The sequence below is a fragment of the Rosa rugosa genome, chromosome 1 (assembly GCF_958449725.1).
Source record: "Rosa rugosa chromosome 1, drRosRugo1.1, whole genome shotgun sequence".
Lineage (NCBI taxonomy): Eukaryota > Viridiplantae > Streptophyta > Magnoliopsida > Rosales > Rosaceae > Rosa > Rosa rugosa.
In genome coordinates this window covers 3,698,998-3,718,245 of record NC_084820.1, presented here as the reverse complement: position 1 = coordinate 3,718,245, position 19,248 = coordinate 3,698,998, and the positions used below count along the sequence as shown (strand labels likewise).

General features: G+C 37.4%; 4 protein-coding genes across 6 annotated transcripts; all 4 read right to left on the bottom strand.

Moving 5' to 3' along the window:
- Positions 1-1,971: 1,971 nt before the first annotated feature.
- Positions 1,972-3,690, bottom strand: LOC133728222 (protein PSK SIMULATOR 1-like). The gene is made up of 6 exons (XM_062155649.1): positions 3,580-3,690; positions 3,340-3,376; positions 3,023-3,143; positions 2,806-2,869; positions 2,354-2,667; positions 1,972-2,218 (listed from the first exon to the last, which is right to left on the bottom strand). The coding sequence occupies exons 1-6, from the start codon at positions 3,688-3,690 to the stop codon at positions 2,122-2,124; spliced, it is 744 nt and encodes a 247-aa protein (XP_062011633.1). The 3' UTR covers positions 1,972-2,121.
- Positions 3,691-5,916: 2,226 nt separating this feature from the next.
- LOC133710507 (uncharacterized) lies at positions 5,917-7,265 on the bottom strand. The gene is made up of 2 exons (XM_062136592.1): positions 6,575-7,265; positions 5,917-6,469 (listed from the first exon to the last, which is right to left on the bottom strand). Exons 1-2 carry the CDS (start codon positions 6,802-6,804, stop codon positions 6,256-6,258), a joined length of 444 nt encoding a protein of 147 aa, XP_061992576.1. The 5' UTR covers positions 6,805-7,265; the 3' UTR covers positions 5,917-6,255.
- Positions 7,266-11,672: 4,407 nt separating this feature from the next.
- LOC133726988 (probable protein ABIL5) lies at positions 11,673-14,549 on the bottom strand. 2 transcript variants are annotated; one of them, XM_062154617.1, is made up of 8 exons: positions 14,298-14,541; positions 14,133-14,215; positions 13,854-14,001; positions 13,655-13,754; positions 13,516-13,555; positions 13,290-13,423; positions 13,148-13,209; positions 12,734-13,022 (listed from the first exon to the last, which is right to left on the bottom strand). In XM_062154617.1, the coding sequence occupies exons 1-8, from the start codon at positions 14,391-14,393 to the stop codon at positions 12,933-12,935; spliced, it is 753 nt and encodes a 250-aa protein (XP_062010601.1). In that variant the 5' UTR covers positions 14,394-14,541; the 3' UTR covers positions 12,734-12,932. The 2 variants fall into 2 exon arrangements, 1 of the variants encoding a protein (XP_062010601.1); XR_009854964.1 differs by lacking the exons at positions 12,734-13,022; positions 13,148-13,209; positions 13,290-13,423 and adding exons at positions 11,673-11,853; positions 11,979-12,251 and having other exon boundaries at positions 14,298-14,549.
- A 699-nt stretch (positions 14,550-15,248) lies between these two features.
- On the bottom strand, positions 15,249-19,164 carry LOC133711110 (proteinaceous RNase P 1, chloroplastic/mitochondrial-like). 2 transcript variants are annotated; one of them, XM_062137279.1, is made up of 7 exons: positions 17,184-19,164; positions 17,014-17,103; positions 16,741-16,922; positions 16,477-16,597; positions 16,246-16,314; positions 16,023-16,152; positions 15,249-15,667 (listed from the first exon to the last, which is right to left on the bottom strand). In XM_062137279.1, exons 1-7 carry the CDS (start codon positions 18,915-18,917, stop codon positions 15,438-15,440), a joined length of 2,556 nt encoding a protein of 851 aa, XP_061993263.1. In that variant the 5' UTR covers positions 18,918-19,164; the 3' UTR covers positions 15,249-15,437. The 2 variants fall into 2 exon arrangements, with proteins under 2 accessions (XP_061993263.1, XP_061993266.1); XM_062137282.1 differs by having other exon boundaries at positions 15,249-15,661.
- Between the last annotated feature and the right edge of the window lie 84 nt (positions 19,165-19,248).

The following is a 19,248-nucleotide window of genomic DNA, read 5'->3' as shown; positions in this document are numbered from 1 at the left end:
AATAAAATGAAATGAACAATTAGCTATAACAAGAAAAACAGAAGGAAAGAAAGGAAAGGAAAGGGAAAGACAAAAAGACATTGAGCTTACAAGACATTCCTATCCTAGCATCCATAACACAATCTGTTGGTTAACTTAACTATACCTTTCTGGGATATTTAAGTCCTTAATTATGATTAATCGAGTCAAAGGTCAGCAATGCTGAACAAGTTACTATAAAAAAACTAGGCACAGACAGATTGCATGAATATATTTGCTGTAATACAGACAGAGACTGGCACCATTGAATCCAAAGACATAAATTTGCGATCAAAGATGAATATTCATGGTGAGATGCAGGGCAACTGTATTGACCCTAACAAAATTAAAAGCAAGTACTCATTTGACCATGGTCACTACACCAGAAGATAAAAATACAGTTACTCCATACACAATGGCAACATTAAAACACATGATCAATCACTCCACACCAAATACCCCAGCTGAGGGAACCACATTCACCGTACCATAGCAGCAGACACTTCTATCCAATCTCAACACCACTAGAAAATGAAGGAAAATGTTACCAATACCCTCAACTGCCTCTTTCTTTCAAGTGGCCAAAGTCAAACAGAAGGGCTTTGCTGTTGACCTCACAAGTATAACTTTCTTGTGAGCAACAGCCCCAAGCAAAAACTTGTACCTTAGGAGGCACTTTAGCCTACCATATGGTAAAAAAGGAACTCAAAAAAGTGCACTCAATAAAAGGAGGGCTGAAGGAGAGAGAGTTCATTTTAAGATCACTGTTGAGTAATTAAAGTTCCATATTGAAAGCAGAGAGCTGACCAGCATACTAGCTATAGAAGTATTTATTCAATAGGCACAAGAAACTAGATATGATGAGTACAATTTGGGAGCTTTAACTATTTTTGAACTAACAATGCAAGTAAAATCATATTATCAAACGCTAACCATATATGAACTTTGTGACATGTACAAGAAAGCTCAGTTTACCTCTCGGCTTGCACGGGTACCAACATACACTATAACATTCAGATCAGGAAGCCATTTCCTAAATTCTTTTGCCCAATTTGACAAAGTAGATAATGGTACAACAATGAGAAATGGCCCATGGATCTGTTGAGCAAAATTCTAGTAGTGTTTGTGCTACTCATTCTTTCATACTGGAATTATCAAGGGCATAAGGTGATCTTGTAGAATGAAAAGACAGCTGCTACAGGTGAAGAAGAAAATTTAAGTTTATTAGGATATCCTAGAGTGTGGAAACCAAAAGAAATGCCCACACTCTCTCTATTCAACATCTACAAGTATTGACTATTTGAGTTTGCATTTGATTTGATAGTTAGTGAATGAGGAATGTCTACTAAAACGATACTCAATGCATTGCAGGAATGCAGAGCAGTATATCCTTTGTAAAAAAATCTAAATTTAATCATGCAGCATTATGATGCGGTTCAACAATGATACAATTCACTACTGTAACAACAAGCTTTATACCAACCTTTTAAGGCAGATTTACTGAATATTTGATAACAGACGTGTAACAAAAAACCAATTTGACATGGATTTTATAATTGCTTATCTAGGGGAAACTAGTCAATTTTTATTCAGACCAACTTACAAAGATTCATCTGCATCTATGAATTACCAATGAATTTCATTCAGCTTCTTCCCCTTGTTATATATTCAGACAAATCAGATTTCACAAAGAAATAACATACGAATGATGAATGATAATTATAAAACTAGAGGTAAAATCAATCCTATGACAATCGTATACCAATTCATTTTTCTCAACAGAAAGAATATACTAAGAAAAAAAGAAAATAAAATAAAATAAATCTCTAGAATAACATGGTGAATGTTGTTACATGAACTCTAAGATAAGTCACTAATGGACGCAAATGAGACTGAGACACAACATTCTCTATACATGCATTAACTTACAGCTGTATACTGGACTAAGGCCATCAATTGTTGCATCACTATTTCTGCATCCTCCTTCAATTGCCTTTGAGGTGTAAGTTCTGAACCCAATCTAAATATAGCACAGGTGATCCTCAGAATTTGACATGGATTAAATTGAGTATACACTACGAAAACAAACAAGATTTGTTAGGATTACTTCTCAAAGTAGCAATCCAAATTGTGCCACTGAGGATCTTTACAATGATATCCGAAACGCACAACTTCTCCCGAAAAGACACTAAGTTCTTCTCTGCCAGGATTTGACAATAAAACCATAAATTATTCTCCAACCTTCATATGTTATTATTTAAAGATTGATGGTAATAACAAATACAGCTTTTCTAAACATCCAGAAAAGTATAGATGGAAAAGTTTCACTACCAACCCCTTGTCAGCTGCAGCAGTTCTCAGGAGTTCATCCATATCTCTCGATATTGAATTCTGTACCCCTTCAGATGGAAGCACAACCTCTTTCAAATGTTTGATGTTATCCTTTGAAAGGGATTGCATTAAATTTGAACCCTTAACAATTGTGTTTGCAACTTCAAAAGCCAAAATTGAAATTTTGTTCCCTTTTGTTGTCACCCCAGAGGTAAAACCACTACTAGGGTTTAAATTTGTCATGCTACTGCCAAAGGTGTCCAAAACTTCCACAACCTTCCCAAGTCCTGCAGTACCAACCCTTCCCACTTCTGATACCTGTAATCAAGCATAATAAAACAATCAAATAACTATAAGAGTAAAAACAAAATAAAGAAACTAAATAATTATGTGGTAGCCCTTCGAAATTGTATAATTAATAAAATCATAGGCATTGCTAGAGTCCCAATCTCCAACCCAAACATCCGCGCCTTTGTGGTGCCTCCCTGACAGTGCATTCAAGCTAAATGTGACAAGGGGCCTGAAAATGTGAGATACAGATTGTAAGTCACAGTACAAGTAAGCCTAGACCACATAATTCAGAACAGCAAAGGATATGTAAGGGCAACAGTCCAACTTTCTTTTCTCCATGTTTTCGCTTCTATAAAGAAAGTTCATAAGTAATATATTTTACCTCATCTTGCTGAAAAAATGGTTAAGCTCATCCCATCTACTCATAGGTAAACATCCTGTAGAAAATCCAAACAATCCACCCTTCTGCTTTCTGAAAGGATGGCAAGGATATTTCAAATCTCCTACACCATACAATTATTGATCTTGCAAGGAACCCCCAATTCTGATCCTCAACTGATTGAAAGCTATATCAAAATACCGTGTAGAAGAGTAAATTTAGTTTGTAGATATTAGCCAATGACACTTGACTCTACTTTAAATAGCCAATACAGTCTAAGTGATGCAATCTTATTAATACAAATTTACGGATAGACAAACCTTGAATTGACTTGGCAATCAGAGGATGAGACAAGCTCTGGTAAAAAGAAAACCAGATTCAGTATTAGTTTAAACTTTAAACTCATTTTCCGACGATTTGACATGAAGAAGACCCAAATACAGGTATCTCTGATTGCTTACCAAATTTAACACAGATGCCGATCCCTAAGGACAGTGGTTGTAGTCGCACTTTTCATGATTCCACCAATCAAGAGTGGCACAGACAAAATTGTTATCAACCTGTGCAGTAGCTACTGTCCCATCAACTACAACGCTAGCATGTCCAACATCTTTGGCCAAAAATGCTGGCAGAGAAATCAGAAAGAGAATCAAAGAGACACAGAGTTCCATTTGTAAATCAATTTCTCGCTCACCCACTCAGCTAATGGATTAACTGCAAGAAGAGAGAGATAAACTGAGAAGCAGATAATTATGCTAATTTAGATGCCCCAAGAATAGCTGGTATCAAATTGATAATTCAGTACAAATGGGAAAGAAAATAAAGAGTCTGGACTGGTCATTTTCCCCAAAAGGCATGCATTAATCTTCATCATTTTCAGTTTTTTTTTTTTCAGCTTTTGAAGAGCTTAAACATAATAGCACTGAAAGTCAGTGTAGTCGGTCAAACTGGAAAAAAGAAAAATGCATTGTGTTTCGGACATAAATAGAAAATTAATTTGTAACAGAAGTTTGAACAAACAGATTTAGGATTCTAAGGAAGACCAAGTGATAGTTATTTCACTGAAATTCCAAGGAGATCCCAATATCTTGACTCTTGAGTAAGAGTTGAGAACATTAAGTTAGCAGAGTGAAGTCACTGGGAAATCAATTCCCTTGACTTTTTCAGCGGAAGCAATGAGAATCCTCGTTGGAAGAGTTCCACGGGCAGAATTAGAAATTATCAATGAGAACTTTAGTCACCAAATTCTGTAACCCAAAGGAATAGTTTTCACAATCCTACACTTACCAAACATTCATTGCATTTTTTTCTGAAGAGAAACAGATTTAAACATAACAATTTCAGATCTCAAATTCAATACATAACATCAAAAGAAACATGCTTTACACTCACTACCGGAGCATATCATATATAAAACAACACCTACATGTTTGCCGATTCAAAATCCAAGACCAGTATGGACAACCCCAGTTCAGTTCAGAGCTACCTCAAATAAACCCAACAAACAACAAATTCTAAACAGGTTTCCTAAAAGAGCAATTATAATCCAGATTCCAACAATCAGTAGGTAAAGAACAAAATCAGAAGCAACCCAGAAACTGCTGAATAAAAACAACCCAAACCCACATCAAAACTCATCTCAAAGCTTAAAACTTTACCATCGAAGCCATCAGTGAATCTCAAACACAAAAGCATGCACCTTCCTTGAAGCAAATCACATCGAAAGTGTGAAGCTTTTTAGTTGATAAACAAGCAAAATTTGACATTGGCGAACCACTCAAGGACATGTATGCTACGTTTGGTGAAATGGGTCCATCAAAGTTTGGAAATTTAAGCTTATGGTTTAGTTTAAGCCCCAAAATTTGCAAAACCCGAAACCTAAAACTCAACAAAAGCCCCAAAATTTCCCAAATCAGTCACAAACAATGAGAAGAATTGAGAAAGAGCGAACCAGAGATAAAGAATGCCCAGAAAGCTCCAGTTACATGGTCACCAAGCTTCGAACTTGCCGAGCTCAATGAAGAATGCCTCGGTAGATGAAACACAAATCCTTGGAAGCAAATTAAGAAACAAAAGCTCAGATCGGTGATTTCAGAACTCACAAATCCTTCAAAGACATGTACTGAACAGATTCGTGAATTACCTATGACTCAGAAGCTCAAAGTTTCTCCGAAACGGCGGCCTCGATCTCCGATCCTGTTCACTGTCTTAGAGCAGAGGAACTGGTGTGACGCGAAAAAGAAGGAGGACGAGGCGTCAAGTTCTGGTTGGATTCGAAGAACCAAGAGGATGAGAGTTTTGGTCTGAGGCGTAGGACGAAGAGGAGGAAAAGGAGGCTGTCAAATAGTTAGGGCAGTCTTAAGTCAATTTTAGTCCAAATATATCTAAGTGTGGGAAACAACTTTTCATCGCCGCGTTTCTTTAAAATTTTTTTAACTTAGCCGCTCAGCCTTTCCGCGAAAATTTAAATTAAAGTTTAGACATCAGTCAACAGTAAATATCGATGTCAGTAATATGCATAGAAATCGGTATTTGAGGAATCGATGTTAATGACACTTTTTTACATCGCGTGAATTCCTCAGCGATGTAATTGTCGTGATGTCTAAAGCCAAAATTCTAGTAGTGCTAGTTAATTTAATTAAAGGAAGTAATAAAGACTTTGTATACATTTATCTCTGTTCTTGATTGATTTCTTCCTATGACATGTTTGATTCATGATTTGTGTTTTGAAACCTTGCCAACGTGTTAGGAGTAGTTAATTAAGTCTTCATTCGTTCTATTCATCCACTTCTATCTTGTAATTTTTGTACATGATATATATTTAAACTTTAATTCTTTTATTAATTCTTAACGTCTTTTGCAGAATTTACATCCCTTAATCGCCAGTTGAGAACAATCCATACTTATTGTTATTACAATTGCAGGGCTATATTTTGAGCACTCATTTTGAGTGTGTCAGAGAGATGAACATGTTTGGACTACAAAGATTGAAGCTTTGGGGGAAAGAAACCAACCCATCAAATTGTCGCCATTCATGAGAAACTCCAAGCTCTTCAACTGGTGAATGACAAAATGAAGAGAGGGTCTGAGAGAGCATGAGTTGAAAACTCAAGGCAATGAAAGATTGAATCTTTCAGCGTGAAGAAGCAAACCCAGTAGTTTTCTTTTTCTTAAGAGATGAGAGTCTGATCCGAGAGAGAGAGAAAGAGTATGTGTGTGTGTGTGACTGAGTTGTTTCAGTTGAGACTATGGACGTGATGTGTTCCACTAAATCCGAGAAACGCTTCCACGGCCTCCCTGAATTTATTCTGATAATCCTTATCCTCATGAAGACTAGAGCCAACTGCGGGGAGAATTACGACGTGATCCCTGACTTCCACGCAACTCGGAAGCAAGGACCCGACTGGCTTGTTCTCCTCCCATCTCATCAAAACTCCCCTCAATAAATCCCTGGATGGATGTAAAAGAATCGATAATTACTAACCCAAAATTGAATCCTTTCCAAAATGTGAAGATCCGTATCAAAAATTTGTGGAAACAAAAACATGAAATTACCTGGTGAGACTCTGGAGAATGGGCTGAAGAATGTCGAACAGAAAGGAATTCGCCGAGTTATACGCGGTGTAATAGAGACGGTTCTCGTAGAAATCGGCATAATCTTGAAGAAAAGGATGGAGCAGCAGTCTCTTCACCGGCGGCGGCGGCGGAATGGTCCTCCGTTTGGCCACCACAGATCGGGTTTTAGGGCTTCGCTCGGTTGAAGATGATCTCCCCCGTTTGGCCATGACAGATCGGGTTATAGGGTTTCGCTCACAGCAATGAACGTTTCGCTCTGGGAACGAGTGACGAGATATTGTGATCCTCTTTTAATCATAATTTCAGAGATATAAGCTCATCCTAGACTGTTGAAATGACATCCTATGACTCAATAAATAAAAGCAACAATTTTTTTTTTTTTTGACATTTTTATAATTTTTTGTATTTTTCAATATATGTGACTCAAGACAAAAATATAAATCCCTACCCCCACACTTAAATATTGCATTGTCCTCATTGTAATCAATTATAAGCATGCAATGAAACAAATAAGCATAGATAGAAGGCATTTATGAAAACAAATCCTAAAATAAAAACAAAAGAGAAAAAGTGAAAAATAAAAGAAATAGGGAAGGAGAAAGCAAATCTGTGTTTGTAGACTCCTTCACAACTACTTCTGAATTGGGTTGCCTCCCAAGCAGCGCTTGAGTTTAACGTCTTTCAGCCAGACGGTACCTCCATTAAATAAAGTTAGTGACTATAATTAACAAAGAAATACAAATTAATGTTTTATACAAGTAACTATGAATTACAAACTACAAGTATAATTAACAAGTACATTGTACATAAGACACAAGTTAGTATAAAACATGAAAAGTATTTTTACAAGTTTTTTTTTTTTCTTAGTGTATCACAACATTTTCTTTTGTTATAAATATCATTGATATCGAATCTAATTCCAAGCGGAAAACCAAGTGGACGTGCGGCCCAAGTATAGTCGCCTAGACACAAATTTCCTTTCACATCCTTTGGGCAACCTTACTGAAATGGCCAGGTAGGGGAGGGCGAACACAAGAGGCAGAATCCATTTTGGCATGAGCTAAGCCCATTTGTAAGCACTTCTGGATTCAAAACCCGTTATGAACGTTGTCCCCTTCTTAGACACCATCCCACATAGGCTATACTTACTAAGATGAAAAAGGTAATAAGTGTGAAGACAGTTCAACAAGTGTTAATAAAGGCCGCCCTCAACCTTAAGGGACTTGAATTAGGCACCAATAAGGGGTTTAGGCCAATATTAACAAAAGAGACTTCACCTATTCCATTCAATTTACAACTTACAATTAAAATTCGTGTTCAATAATATAAAAAATAACCTAGTTAATTTAAACTAAGTTTCAAACAGTTTATATACAACAATTATAAACAAAAACAAGTGATTTTTCAATCCCCGGCAGCGGCCCCAAAAATTGATACGCTAAAAGTAAGCGCGCAATTTAACCCTGCAAAATGTAGTTGTCAGTATAGAATAAGTATGGATCGTTCTAACCGGGGATTGAGGGTACACCTGTAATTGCAAAAATAAATAAAGAATAAGTTTAAGTTATTATTTACACAACAAAATAAAGAATAAAGTTATATACAACTTAACACAAATAAGGGGGGTTTAGGATTAGTAAATCAAAAACCACATCCATATGAATGAAATCCAATTACAATTCCTATAGTTGATTTTCTATGTCATGAGAAAGAAGTTGACCATGTGAAACGTTAGAAAGCAAACGATTTCCCATATTTTACTTTCCTTCAATAATTAATCTAAGTGAAAGCACCTAAATTAATCCTATTGAACATGCAATCATAGTCTAGAAAGCTAGCTACTCAAGAACATATTCAATGCATGAAGAACAAAGAAAGGATATCAACCAAAGTGCACAACCTAGTATGAAAAAGTTCATCGATCTATTTGCAATCCTCCTTAATTGATTTCGACTTTTGTCCAAAGCCTTTACTACTTAAATCTAGCTCCAATTACATGCATATATCCTAAGTTGGCCACCAAAGAACATAAACATGCAAAAGTTTTCTATAATCCAAAATCAATCAAGCAATCTCACATAAGCAACATATAAATCAACATAAAGAAATCACAAATTTATTTCAAAACATATAAACGGGCTTTAAACTTTTCCCTTAACGTCATGTTAATTAGAATTCATAACTCTACAAATCAAACAAAGGAAAATAAAAGAAAGTATGAAATACACCGTGAAAGATGGATGACAAAGCCTTGAGACGAAGAACTTGAAGATCCTTGAAAGCAAGCAATCTTCTAGGGACGACACAAGGATGGATGGCGGATAGGATCTTGATGTATTGCATGACTTCTTCTCCTCCTTGGTTGAGACGCAGAGCTTCTGAAGACTAGATAATTGAGAGAATTTTTCTGATGTTTATTTTCTGAGGGAGAGAGGTGTTGTTGTTGTGGTTTGTGGTGTTGTGGTGTGTTTAAACGTCTAGCATAGGGGGGTTTATATAGGGGAACGGCCAAGCTTTACCACACAGCTTCGACCAATCACGTAGCGCCACATCAGCTCTGTTGTGTCATCCAACCAATCAAAAAGCTCCAAAATCAATCCCTAATATATTGTTGCTAATTTTCCCAAGATTATTTCTGATTTTTCTCTTAATTTTCCGCCAAATATCTAGGCATGAACCTAGACATTGTATATGGATGCATTTTGGACCTTTCTTCCCTTAAATCTCTCCATGGCTTTATCCTTAACATCCTCCCCTTGATTTTCTCTTGATTTTCACATTAAAACTGCAGATTTTAATTCCTTAATTTCGGCCAACATATCTTGAGGGAATTGAGGGATGAATCTGGACTTGTTTTGAGCCTTTTCTTGTTGCACAATCCCTTGAAACTCTCCCTTGATTTTTTTCAACGTAATCTCCTTAATTTTCACATTATCTCCATCATTTCCCATGCAAAAATCAGATTTAATCTCCCATAATATCTTCAAGCCATGTCATCTCCTAATGCCTTCAGGTTTCCTAGCCTCATCAGGATTCCTGCGTTGACTGGGATTCCTAGTCAGACCAGGAAAACTCCATTTCTTCATTTATTCCAATGTACCTAGAAAATAGAAACTTTTATTAAAATTACTAAAAATAGAAACTTTCTAAAGATAGAAACTTTCCTACACAAGAAGGATTTATTAAGGAAATAACTAAGTAAATATGAGGAAATAACATTTAAAACGTCGCATTAAAATGCTCCTATCATTTCCTTTCTCATTTTGTAAAGAATATATTGACCCGTAAAAGATAAGGGGCCGTGACCACTTACCCAATTTTAGCCTAAAAATTGCCCACTTACTCCACTAAGAGTTTTTTAACCCCATTTACCCAATCTAACAGTGTTTGACAGTATTGCTCTCATACTCTCTCTCTCTCTCTCGACTCCCCATCTCCTCCCAGACTCTCTCTCTCTGTTCATTGCAGGAACTTCGCCGCCGAGACCCTCTGGTGAACTACTCAACCACCACGTCCGATTACGTCCTCTGCCACCTCTAAGTCCGATTACCTCCTCTTCTTTATCTTTCTTCGTCATCCCTCTGCCCCTCAATCTCAGATTGGCGATCTGCTGGATCGGTTGCCGTCACCGTCGACCTCGAATGCATCTCCGATTTCGAGACAATCGCCACGCGAAGAAGATGCAAGAAGAAGAGGATCGTCGCAATTGCAGCCTCTGCAAGTCCTGCAGTTCGGAATCGGGTTTTGTTCCGGGTCGGGGCTCGCACCGGCGTCGTCTGTCCAAAGCTCACGGAGGCCACTCTAGTCTCGATCCGGCCAGTCCTTCAACCTCGTCGCCCAAAAGTCGTTCTTTCCGACCTTACTTCATGATTTCCTTCGCCGACCAAATCAAAGTTTGCACTTTTTTTTTTTTTTGTCTGAGATAGATGACGTCTACACCATTTTTTTTTTTTTTGGGCAGACCACATGCCACAAGTTGTCTAGTATGAGAAAATATGCAGAAAAAATGTTTTAATTCCAGTTATGTACTAGAATAGCATCTGTTTGGTAGATTTTGTAGATTGGTGACTGACTGTACTAATATTTAACTGTTGTAATCGTCTTTTTGCAAGTTTATTGTGGGGCAATAATAAGATTACTGGGGGGCAATAAAATGTTTATTGGGGCAAAAATAAGATTATTGGGGGGCAATAATAAGATTATTTATTTCGATAAACCTCCTAAAACTTTCAAAATTAAAAACATCTTCACTTTTCACTAATTATTGATCCCCAATGAACTTTTTATTGGAGGGCAATAATATGATTATTGGGGGGCAATAATATGATTACTGGATATTATTGGGGGGCAATAAAATCAGACGCCGGAATCCGGTCACCAGTCCGGTAGCCAGATTCGGGATTCCGGTGACCGGTTGCCGGATTCCGGTCACCGGAGTCCGCGGCCAGCCACTGTTCACCGAAGTCCGGCAAGGTCTCCAATGACTTCTCTCTCTAAGTGACAAAGAAGGAGAGGGCAAAATTGTCCCAAAAAAAATAAAAAGGAATAAAAAAAAAATACTTAATTGGGTATTAGGGAAATAACTCTTAGAGTGTTTGGGTAAGTGGACAATCTCTTAGAGTGTTTGGGTAAGTGGACAATCTCTTAGAGTGTTTGGGTAAGTGGGGTTAATTAACCCAAAAATTAGGTAAATGATCATTTCTCCAAAAGATAAATATAAATATTGAAAGATCTTAAATGGGGAGTGTGAATTCATGTTTTCTTTCTCATTTTGTGAAGGACATATTGACGCACAAAAGATAAATATATAGAAATTAAAAAGAAAACGAAAGATTTGTGAAGCACAAATAGTGTTTCTCATTATACTTGGAGAGTGACCCAACTCCAAATCTTCCTCGATATTTACATATATATCTCGTAGGTTGTCTGCATTATGTATCAGCCAAAAATCCACTGAATTTGTAATGTAGCGTTAAGAAATCATTATTGAAATTCTTTGTACTTTAAGTTGCCATCGGTAGCTATATAATATCTGGCTACCACCTGTTTTTACGAGTATGAACAAGCACTAGTCTTGAATTGTGATTGCGTCCACACATATATATATATGCATCAACATGAACCTAGCTAACACTAGTTCATCTATGGACGGAGCCTTTTAAGAGTCTTCACATTGCTCGTTTAGCTCGTCTCATGAGTGAAAAAAAGTCACCACTCTGCCCAGATCTCCTGGTACTGCGTCCGTTCTTCCAAGTTTGCTGCAATAGAGCACCAACACACGAGTTAAAATGGAGACTAGGGACATAAATGAAATGAAACTAAAACTTAAAATAAAATGTTATATATGCACTATTCTGCAATCTGCTACAAGTCTACAACTAACCTGGAAATGAAATGCGGGATTTGGACTTTTGGAAAGGATTGATAGACCATCACGAACAGGCTAGTGGAGGAAGTCCATGTTAATTACAGACAATTCATGAAAGAATACAAATACTATACATATGAAAACACAATGTCACCTAAAGCTGAATTAACATTATCCTTGGACAAAGACGGTTTGTGTGAATAAGTTTTCAAGAAAAGTGGCATTGCTTCCTCTCTGTCAAATTCATGCCTGTCAATAGTTTTCCGAAAGGTCGGCTTTCCAGAGTCCCTGCATAAAATAGGTCAAATTCATCAATCTGATTAAAAGGAGAACTTGAAGGAGCATACATTTCAACAATATCTAATAGTGGTTCCGAGAATGAATTTCTCATTATACTTGGAGCCCATATTGACCCAACTCCTAATCTTCCCCAATAGTACACCAACATATCTCGTAGGTTGTCTACATTATGTATCTTGCAACTACAAGATGAGGGACCAACATTAAGGCTGCACTTGCTTTCATTTATCAAGGATTCAAGGTCTATACGTTTTTGCTAATGCGCAGCTTTGTTTTACTATTAAGATGAGGAGCATTCTTTGGGTTCTCCTCTTTTTCAGTTCGGGTTTTCCTTAGGTTCTCCTGGTTTTGGGAGAATTTCTAGAAATTACTTTTGTTGGGATAGGTTTCGGTTTGGTCCCTCTTCCTTCTTTTATTTTATTTTATATTTTTTTTGGTAATGTATCGGGCCAGAAATCCACTGAATTTGTAATGTAGTGTTAAGAAATCATTATTGAAATCGTTTGTACTTTAATTTGCCATCGGTAGCTATATTATATTCCTACCACCTACTTTTACGTATATGAACAAGCACTAGTCTTGAATAGTGATCTCATCCACACATATATAAGCATCAACATGAACCTAGATAACACGAGAAAGTACATATATATATATGGCCGGAGCCTTTCACATTGCTCGTTTAGCTCGTCGCATGAGTGAAAAAAAGTCACTACCCTGCCCAGATCTCCTGGTACTGCGTCCATTCTTCCGAGTTTGCTGCAATAGAGCACCAACACACGAGTTAAAATGGAGACTAGGGACATAAATGAAATGAAACTAAAACTTAAAATAAAATGTTATATATGCACTATTCTGCAATCTGCTACAAGTCTACAACTAACCTGGAAATGAAATGCGGGATTTGGACTTTTGGAAAGGATTGATAGACCATCACGAACAGGCACTACATGGAGGAAGTCCATGTTAATTACAGACAATTCATGAAAGAATACAAATACTATACATATGAAAACACAATGTCACCTAAAGCTGAATTAGCATTATCCTTGGACAAAGACGGTTTGTGTGAGTAAGTGTACAAGAAAAGTGGCATTGCTTCCTCTCTGTCAAATTCATGCCTGTCAATAGTTTTCCGAAAGACCAGCTTTCCAGAGTCCCTGCATAAAATGGGTCAAATTCATCAATCTGATTAAAAGGAGAACTTGAAGGAGCATACATTTCAACAATATCTAGACAATGACAAGCTTACCTTATATCTTCATTTGATTTCTCATCATCTCTAGAGATAGCTGATCACAAAACCAAAGACTTAGAAAGGGGGAAAAATGTTGGTGACAGAGTTTCAATATTGGTAAAGATGAAAGTGAAATGGTATGCGGAAGAATTACGTGCACATAAGAAACGCGCGCTATGCCTCGGCAACGTCTCACGCCATCTAGTTCTTGTAAGAGCAAGCTTGTGGGTGAATTGTTCACATAGGAGAATTCTCTATCAAATACAAAAGCAATTTCATTGTTTAATTATTACTGATGCAATAAGTACATAAATTCTTAACAAAAATTAAATCATGATGATGATTATAGTTACTTGTTTGAGGCAATTGATTCGCAGCTCGGCGTCTGAAAATTCGTTAGTCTCGGAAATGAGACCATTAAGGTTAGCAGAAACGCATCCTAGATGATCAACAACAGTAATCACAGCTCTGCATATATACTCTTTTGTGTTTTCCACCACACTGCCAAAATATAACCATGCCTAGTTAATCCTCATATCACCTTGTTCGTAAAACTACATTGTTTTAGACATCTATTCAGTTATCTTTCCAATGAACATTAAAGTGAAAAATGCTTAGCAAACAAGACTCACGCTCTCTTTTCTTGGGCAGCCAAGAAGGTTGATTCACAGTAGTCAGCAGCATAATGAAGTTGGGAGCTCAAGTCTCTTAGTTCCTTCAAACCCAAACTCAAAATTTTAACACCTCAATAAGAGAGAAGAATTACACAAATCGTTGGGGGTTTGAAAATCATGTACCTGGAGAGACTTATCAAAGGTCACAATGTCCTTGGACTCGCCTTCTGAATCATCTTGCTTCCCTGAACAGGGTATAGAGTTCTCCATCTTCTCCATGTTTGAACTTCTTCCGAGGTTTTGGAAAGCTTGAAAGAGTTAGAAGTGGGAGGATAAGCAATGTGGGCTTGTTTTGTTTTTAAGCTAAGAGAGAGAGAGGAAACAAAAACACATTACAAAGGAGATTGATTCTCTCCATGCTATGATATAACAGTGATCCCCAGCATGTTCAAGAAAGGAGGAAGATGACAAAATGCAACTTCAGCCCGTGATTTTGTGTTCGTTGCTTTTCAGTTTAGGAGAGAAAAGTATAAAAAATATGCTGTGAGTCAGTAACTGACAACTCCATCATAGGAAATTTCCTTTAAAATATTTAGTTGTTTACAGTGACTTGAGGATGAAAGCTCTGTAACTATTCTTTTACTAGGATTATGACAAAATTGTAAGATTTCCTCGGTTCAAATCAAATCCAATCAAAACTAATCAACTACTTACTTTAACTAATAGAGATGATTGTTTCTAGTCACAGATTAGCTTGATCAAACATGAAATGTGCATGTGAGAGAATTTACATATTATTAGTTTTTGTTTTGGCAATTTTTTTTTTATTTCCTGATTTATTCAGTAGGAGATTCATGGCTGAGCTGCAGTGCACAATGTGATTAGATTCTATTTGGATTATCTTAATCTATATTATCAGAAGGCTAGATTATTTAATTAAGCTAAAAGTTTAAATCATAGATCATATATATCTCATATTTCACCCCCAAATTTTTTTTTTTTTAAATTACAATTATATACAAAGCACTATGAATATGAAGTCAAATGCTACAGAAAGAGTATACAGATAATGGTCCATACGAGGACCATCATATTCCTATTATTCTTCCAATAATTCAATTTTGCATTAATACGCGTGCAAAAGGAGAAGAACAAAATCTAGCTCTAAGCTGCAAAAAACTGATAGCAAAAAGTGCTTTCTTCAGTGGAAATCTACATACTTCTCCAACTAGAAACTCAGCTCCCAGCTATAGAAAAAACATTGATTGGGAGTTTGTGACCTATGTGCCTTGGTGAAAGTTCTGAACAAGATAGCCATTAACTTCATATTTGAAAGTCAATGGTACATCCACCAATCTTCTCTGCAGTCTCAATTTCTGGTATTATGGAACGATGATTCGAGATTGGGGAACCTGATAGAATATCTTTGAGATTCTTGAGAATTTCCTGGGGTCGGTGTTTAGTATATTTGTGGTTCGCACTTTTCAACGGTCGTGACTCAATGCCAGTTCTGGTAGCTGACCTAGCAAATCCCTTGTAATGAGGTTCTGCATCTACAGAAATTCAGTTAAAGTATAAAAAAATCCAAAAGTGATTGCACTAATGAAAAACAACCTGATATGGATAATATAATGCACAGACAGTTCAAGCATTAGAGTATTCACACGATACACGCTTGATATATGACTTTAGAATCAATAACTCAAAAAGATGCAGAGAATACCATGATCTACAAACCTTATGAAATGGTTAAGAAATATGTGAATCTAATCATTTTACATCTTATGAGTATCACTTTAAAATGAAATACACTCATTTAGACCTTCGCAATTTTAATTTGAACCATCTTATGTTGCCAACCCATATATTTGTAAATAAAACCATGAATTTGTTACACTCACAAATTACCTTCAGGTCTGGTTGCAGAATCCTTCCTTGCCTCACGTGATTTAGCTCGCATAATGCATAACCACATTCTTTCAGCTTCATAACCATGTTCTGACACCACTGGAATGTGCCAGTGCCCTTCCTCTGATTCCTGAGAACATATTTCACCAAGGTGCATCAATATCTACAGTATTTTAATCAAAATTCAGTCAACTTACAGTGGCAGAGATTGATTAGTTTTGACCTGAATTACAACAGAACAAGGAGGAGGCATATGAAACACTGGACCACCTTCAGAAAAACTGAAGTGCACCTACAATTAAAGAGGATAAATTACATATTAGATAAACAGGATCAGAAAATATACAGAGAATCAAGTATTACTGACTGCAAAAAGTATAAACAATTTGGACCAAGTAATCTAATACAGTATAGACTACAGATAATTGCTATTATCCTAGAGAGGCCCACTCACTTGATGCCTTTCTTTCCATCTCGGAAAGAAATCATTCCCAAGAAGTTGAAACGTATGGTCTCTCATCTCATCATTTGTCACAAGTAAGCACTTGAATTTAATTGCAGCATACAACCAGTACCTGAAAACGATGGCACTTCAAATTAGTATGCATTATCCAAATAATAACCTGAGATTATGTATTAAATTGAAAAACTTAATGTAAAAGTAAAAGTTATATACAAACTATGCACGTATCACTCGTTTAATATTGCTCTTACTGACCAATCATCATTTGACCCAGTAGGTGTTGCATAGAGAGCATCAGCATTTTGCCACTTCTCAATCAACGCCTTATTCACCCGTTCATCCATTCTGCCTCCAGTGATACGCCTATTATGAAGAACAATGAGTGGCCATCTCTTCGAAGGAAGCTTCTGGCGTATGCCATTAACGACAGCATTGACCTAAATAATTCACCATGCTAATGTAAACCAATCATTAATAAGAATACATTGCTAATTTCTGTTGTATGTGCTTAAGCATCAAGCTACTTGCCTTGGATGGGATGAATTTCTTCTGGCTGAAAAGACCTACATTAGCTCCATCCACCACTGCTTCAAAAGGTCCATAATAATCGAGCCATTTCTGCATAATACAATTTTGGTCTTTCCTAAGTAAAACCATACAAGATTAAAAGCAAGAGCATTGTTGAGGACGTTTCGTACTTGAAATTTCTGAAAGCTTGAATTTTTCTCTCTCTTTATAGCTATAGATGCAACTGATTCAGCAAAGTTTTCTGTTTCTACAGGATCAAGATCAATTGTGGCCAATTTTCCCCCACAGCATTTGCACAAGCCATCAGATCCAATAGTTGTATGTACCACTGACCACTTTCCTTTCCCCAACCAGCCCTGCCCATGCCACCCACCACCTCCATTTTCAATGGCCTGCCTTATCAATCTTTCATCCCATTTTGTCTTTCCCACTCTCGACGCTTCCTTGCTATTAAACCACTTTACAATTAAGTCAGCAGTAGAGGGTGAGACCCTCCTTACACTTGTTCTTAGTTTCTGCAACATATAATACACCTTGTCACCTTTTCCAGCTCCCACACTCACTCTTAAGAGGGCCTCCAGTTCAGGCTCTTCTGGATAGACACCATGCTCCAACATGTGTTTCTCAACGGCAAACGCTTTGTCAATATTCCCACTACTGCAAAAAGCAGATAACGCAGGACCGTAGGAACGCAGTCTAGGATTTATTCCCATCGACTTCATCTGCTTCACCATGTCAAATGCCATGTCCCCGTCCCCCATTGACATTGCCATTCTAGCCACAGATGTCAATGCTGCTTCATTCACTGGGACACCATCCAAACACATCTTCTCGTAAATCTCAAATCCCCTTTGGAGTGCATACTTCTTCACATCCTCACTAACCCGAATCTCATTGCTTTCTTGCTTCACATTTCCATCTTTTAGACTTGTACCATCATCTCCAACTTTGGTAGGATTGTTCAGTCCATCTAACAGGCGAGAGTTTCGCTTCACAAATCCATTAGAAAACCACGCTAAGTTCCTCTTTTCATGGGAAGCACCATCCACATCATCATCAAACCTGTTCCTTGAACTCAACTCCATTTTTTCAGCACTCTCATCACTTCCACTGTTATCATACCAATTCGCACTACCCGAGTCTCTTAACTTACTCAACTCCATTGTTTCCACCCCAGTTCCTTCACCAGAAGAATCCACGGTATCCAAAACTCGAGTCCCAGACCCACTCTTAGCAGGACGAACAACACCAACAGCTGCAGAAGAGCACAGATACAACAGAACAGTATAATGATACTGATCCAACTTAATCTGCTCAGTTTGAGCCAAATCATAGTACTTAATTGCACCCATTACATCGCCTCTCTTTGAGCACATATCCAATCCAACTCTCATCTTAACTTCAGGCAAGTCTACATTAACCTTGTTTTTCTTAGACCCTCTCCCCTTTTTCTCTTCTCCCACCTGATCACTATCACTACCTCTCTTCTTTCTTTCCTTACTCTCATCTTTAAACCACATACCCTCCTTCCTTCTACTTTTCTTGGTACTTTTCTCTTTAGTGAACCTAGCTTCACTCTTTTTCTCCACAACTGAACTGCCATTGTTCTTTACAGGTTTTTCAGTCGCTGAGTTCAGGGTCTTTGTGTGTGGTTCATGGTACGTGGTGGTGGAGGTGGAAAACTTTGCAACTATGTGGTTGATATTCTCTCTAGCTAGTGGAAGTGGATAGAGTTTTAGTGTGTGTTTGAGTTGAAGTGTTTGCTTGGGAGGTGAGAAAGTGAAGAAATGAGAGGGGCAGTGGAATTCAAAAACGTTGAGAGGAGATGGGTACTTACAGAGGGTGGTGATGGAGTGAAGAAGGTGGTGGTGCTTTTGCTGCAGTACTGAGTTGGAGGAGGCCATGTGTGGCCGTTGGAGGAGTTTGCTGGGCCGATACCGATATGGATTAACTAGTAACAGAGGTGTAAGTCGAAATTACACAATTACCCTTGCTGTTTAGCGTCTTAATAAGGTTGATATCGTCTATAATTCCACTGGTATAGTAGAAAACAACTTCTTTTAAATCATTTCTCAATTGAACGTCTTTCATGACATTCTGGGTTTGATTACAAGGTCATATGAGGCATAGCCCAACGCACTGTCCTCGAATTAGTCTGTGTAACAAGCATTTTCATTTAAAAGGGAAAACAGAGAGGTTATATGGGAATTCAACTGACGGCTACTACTCTACGAT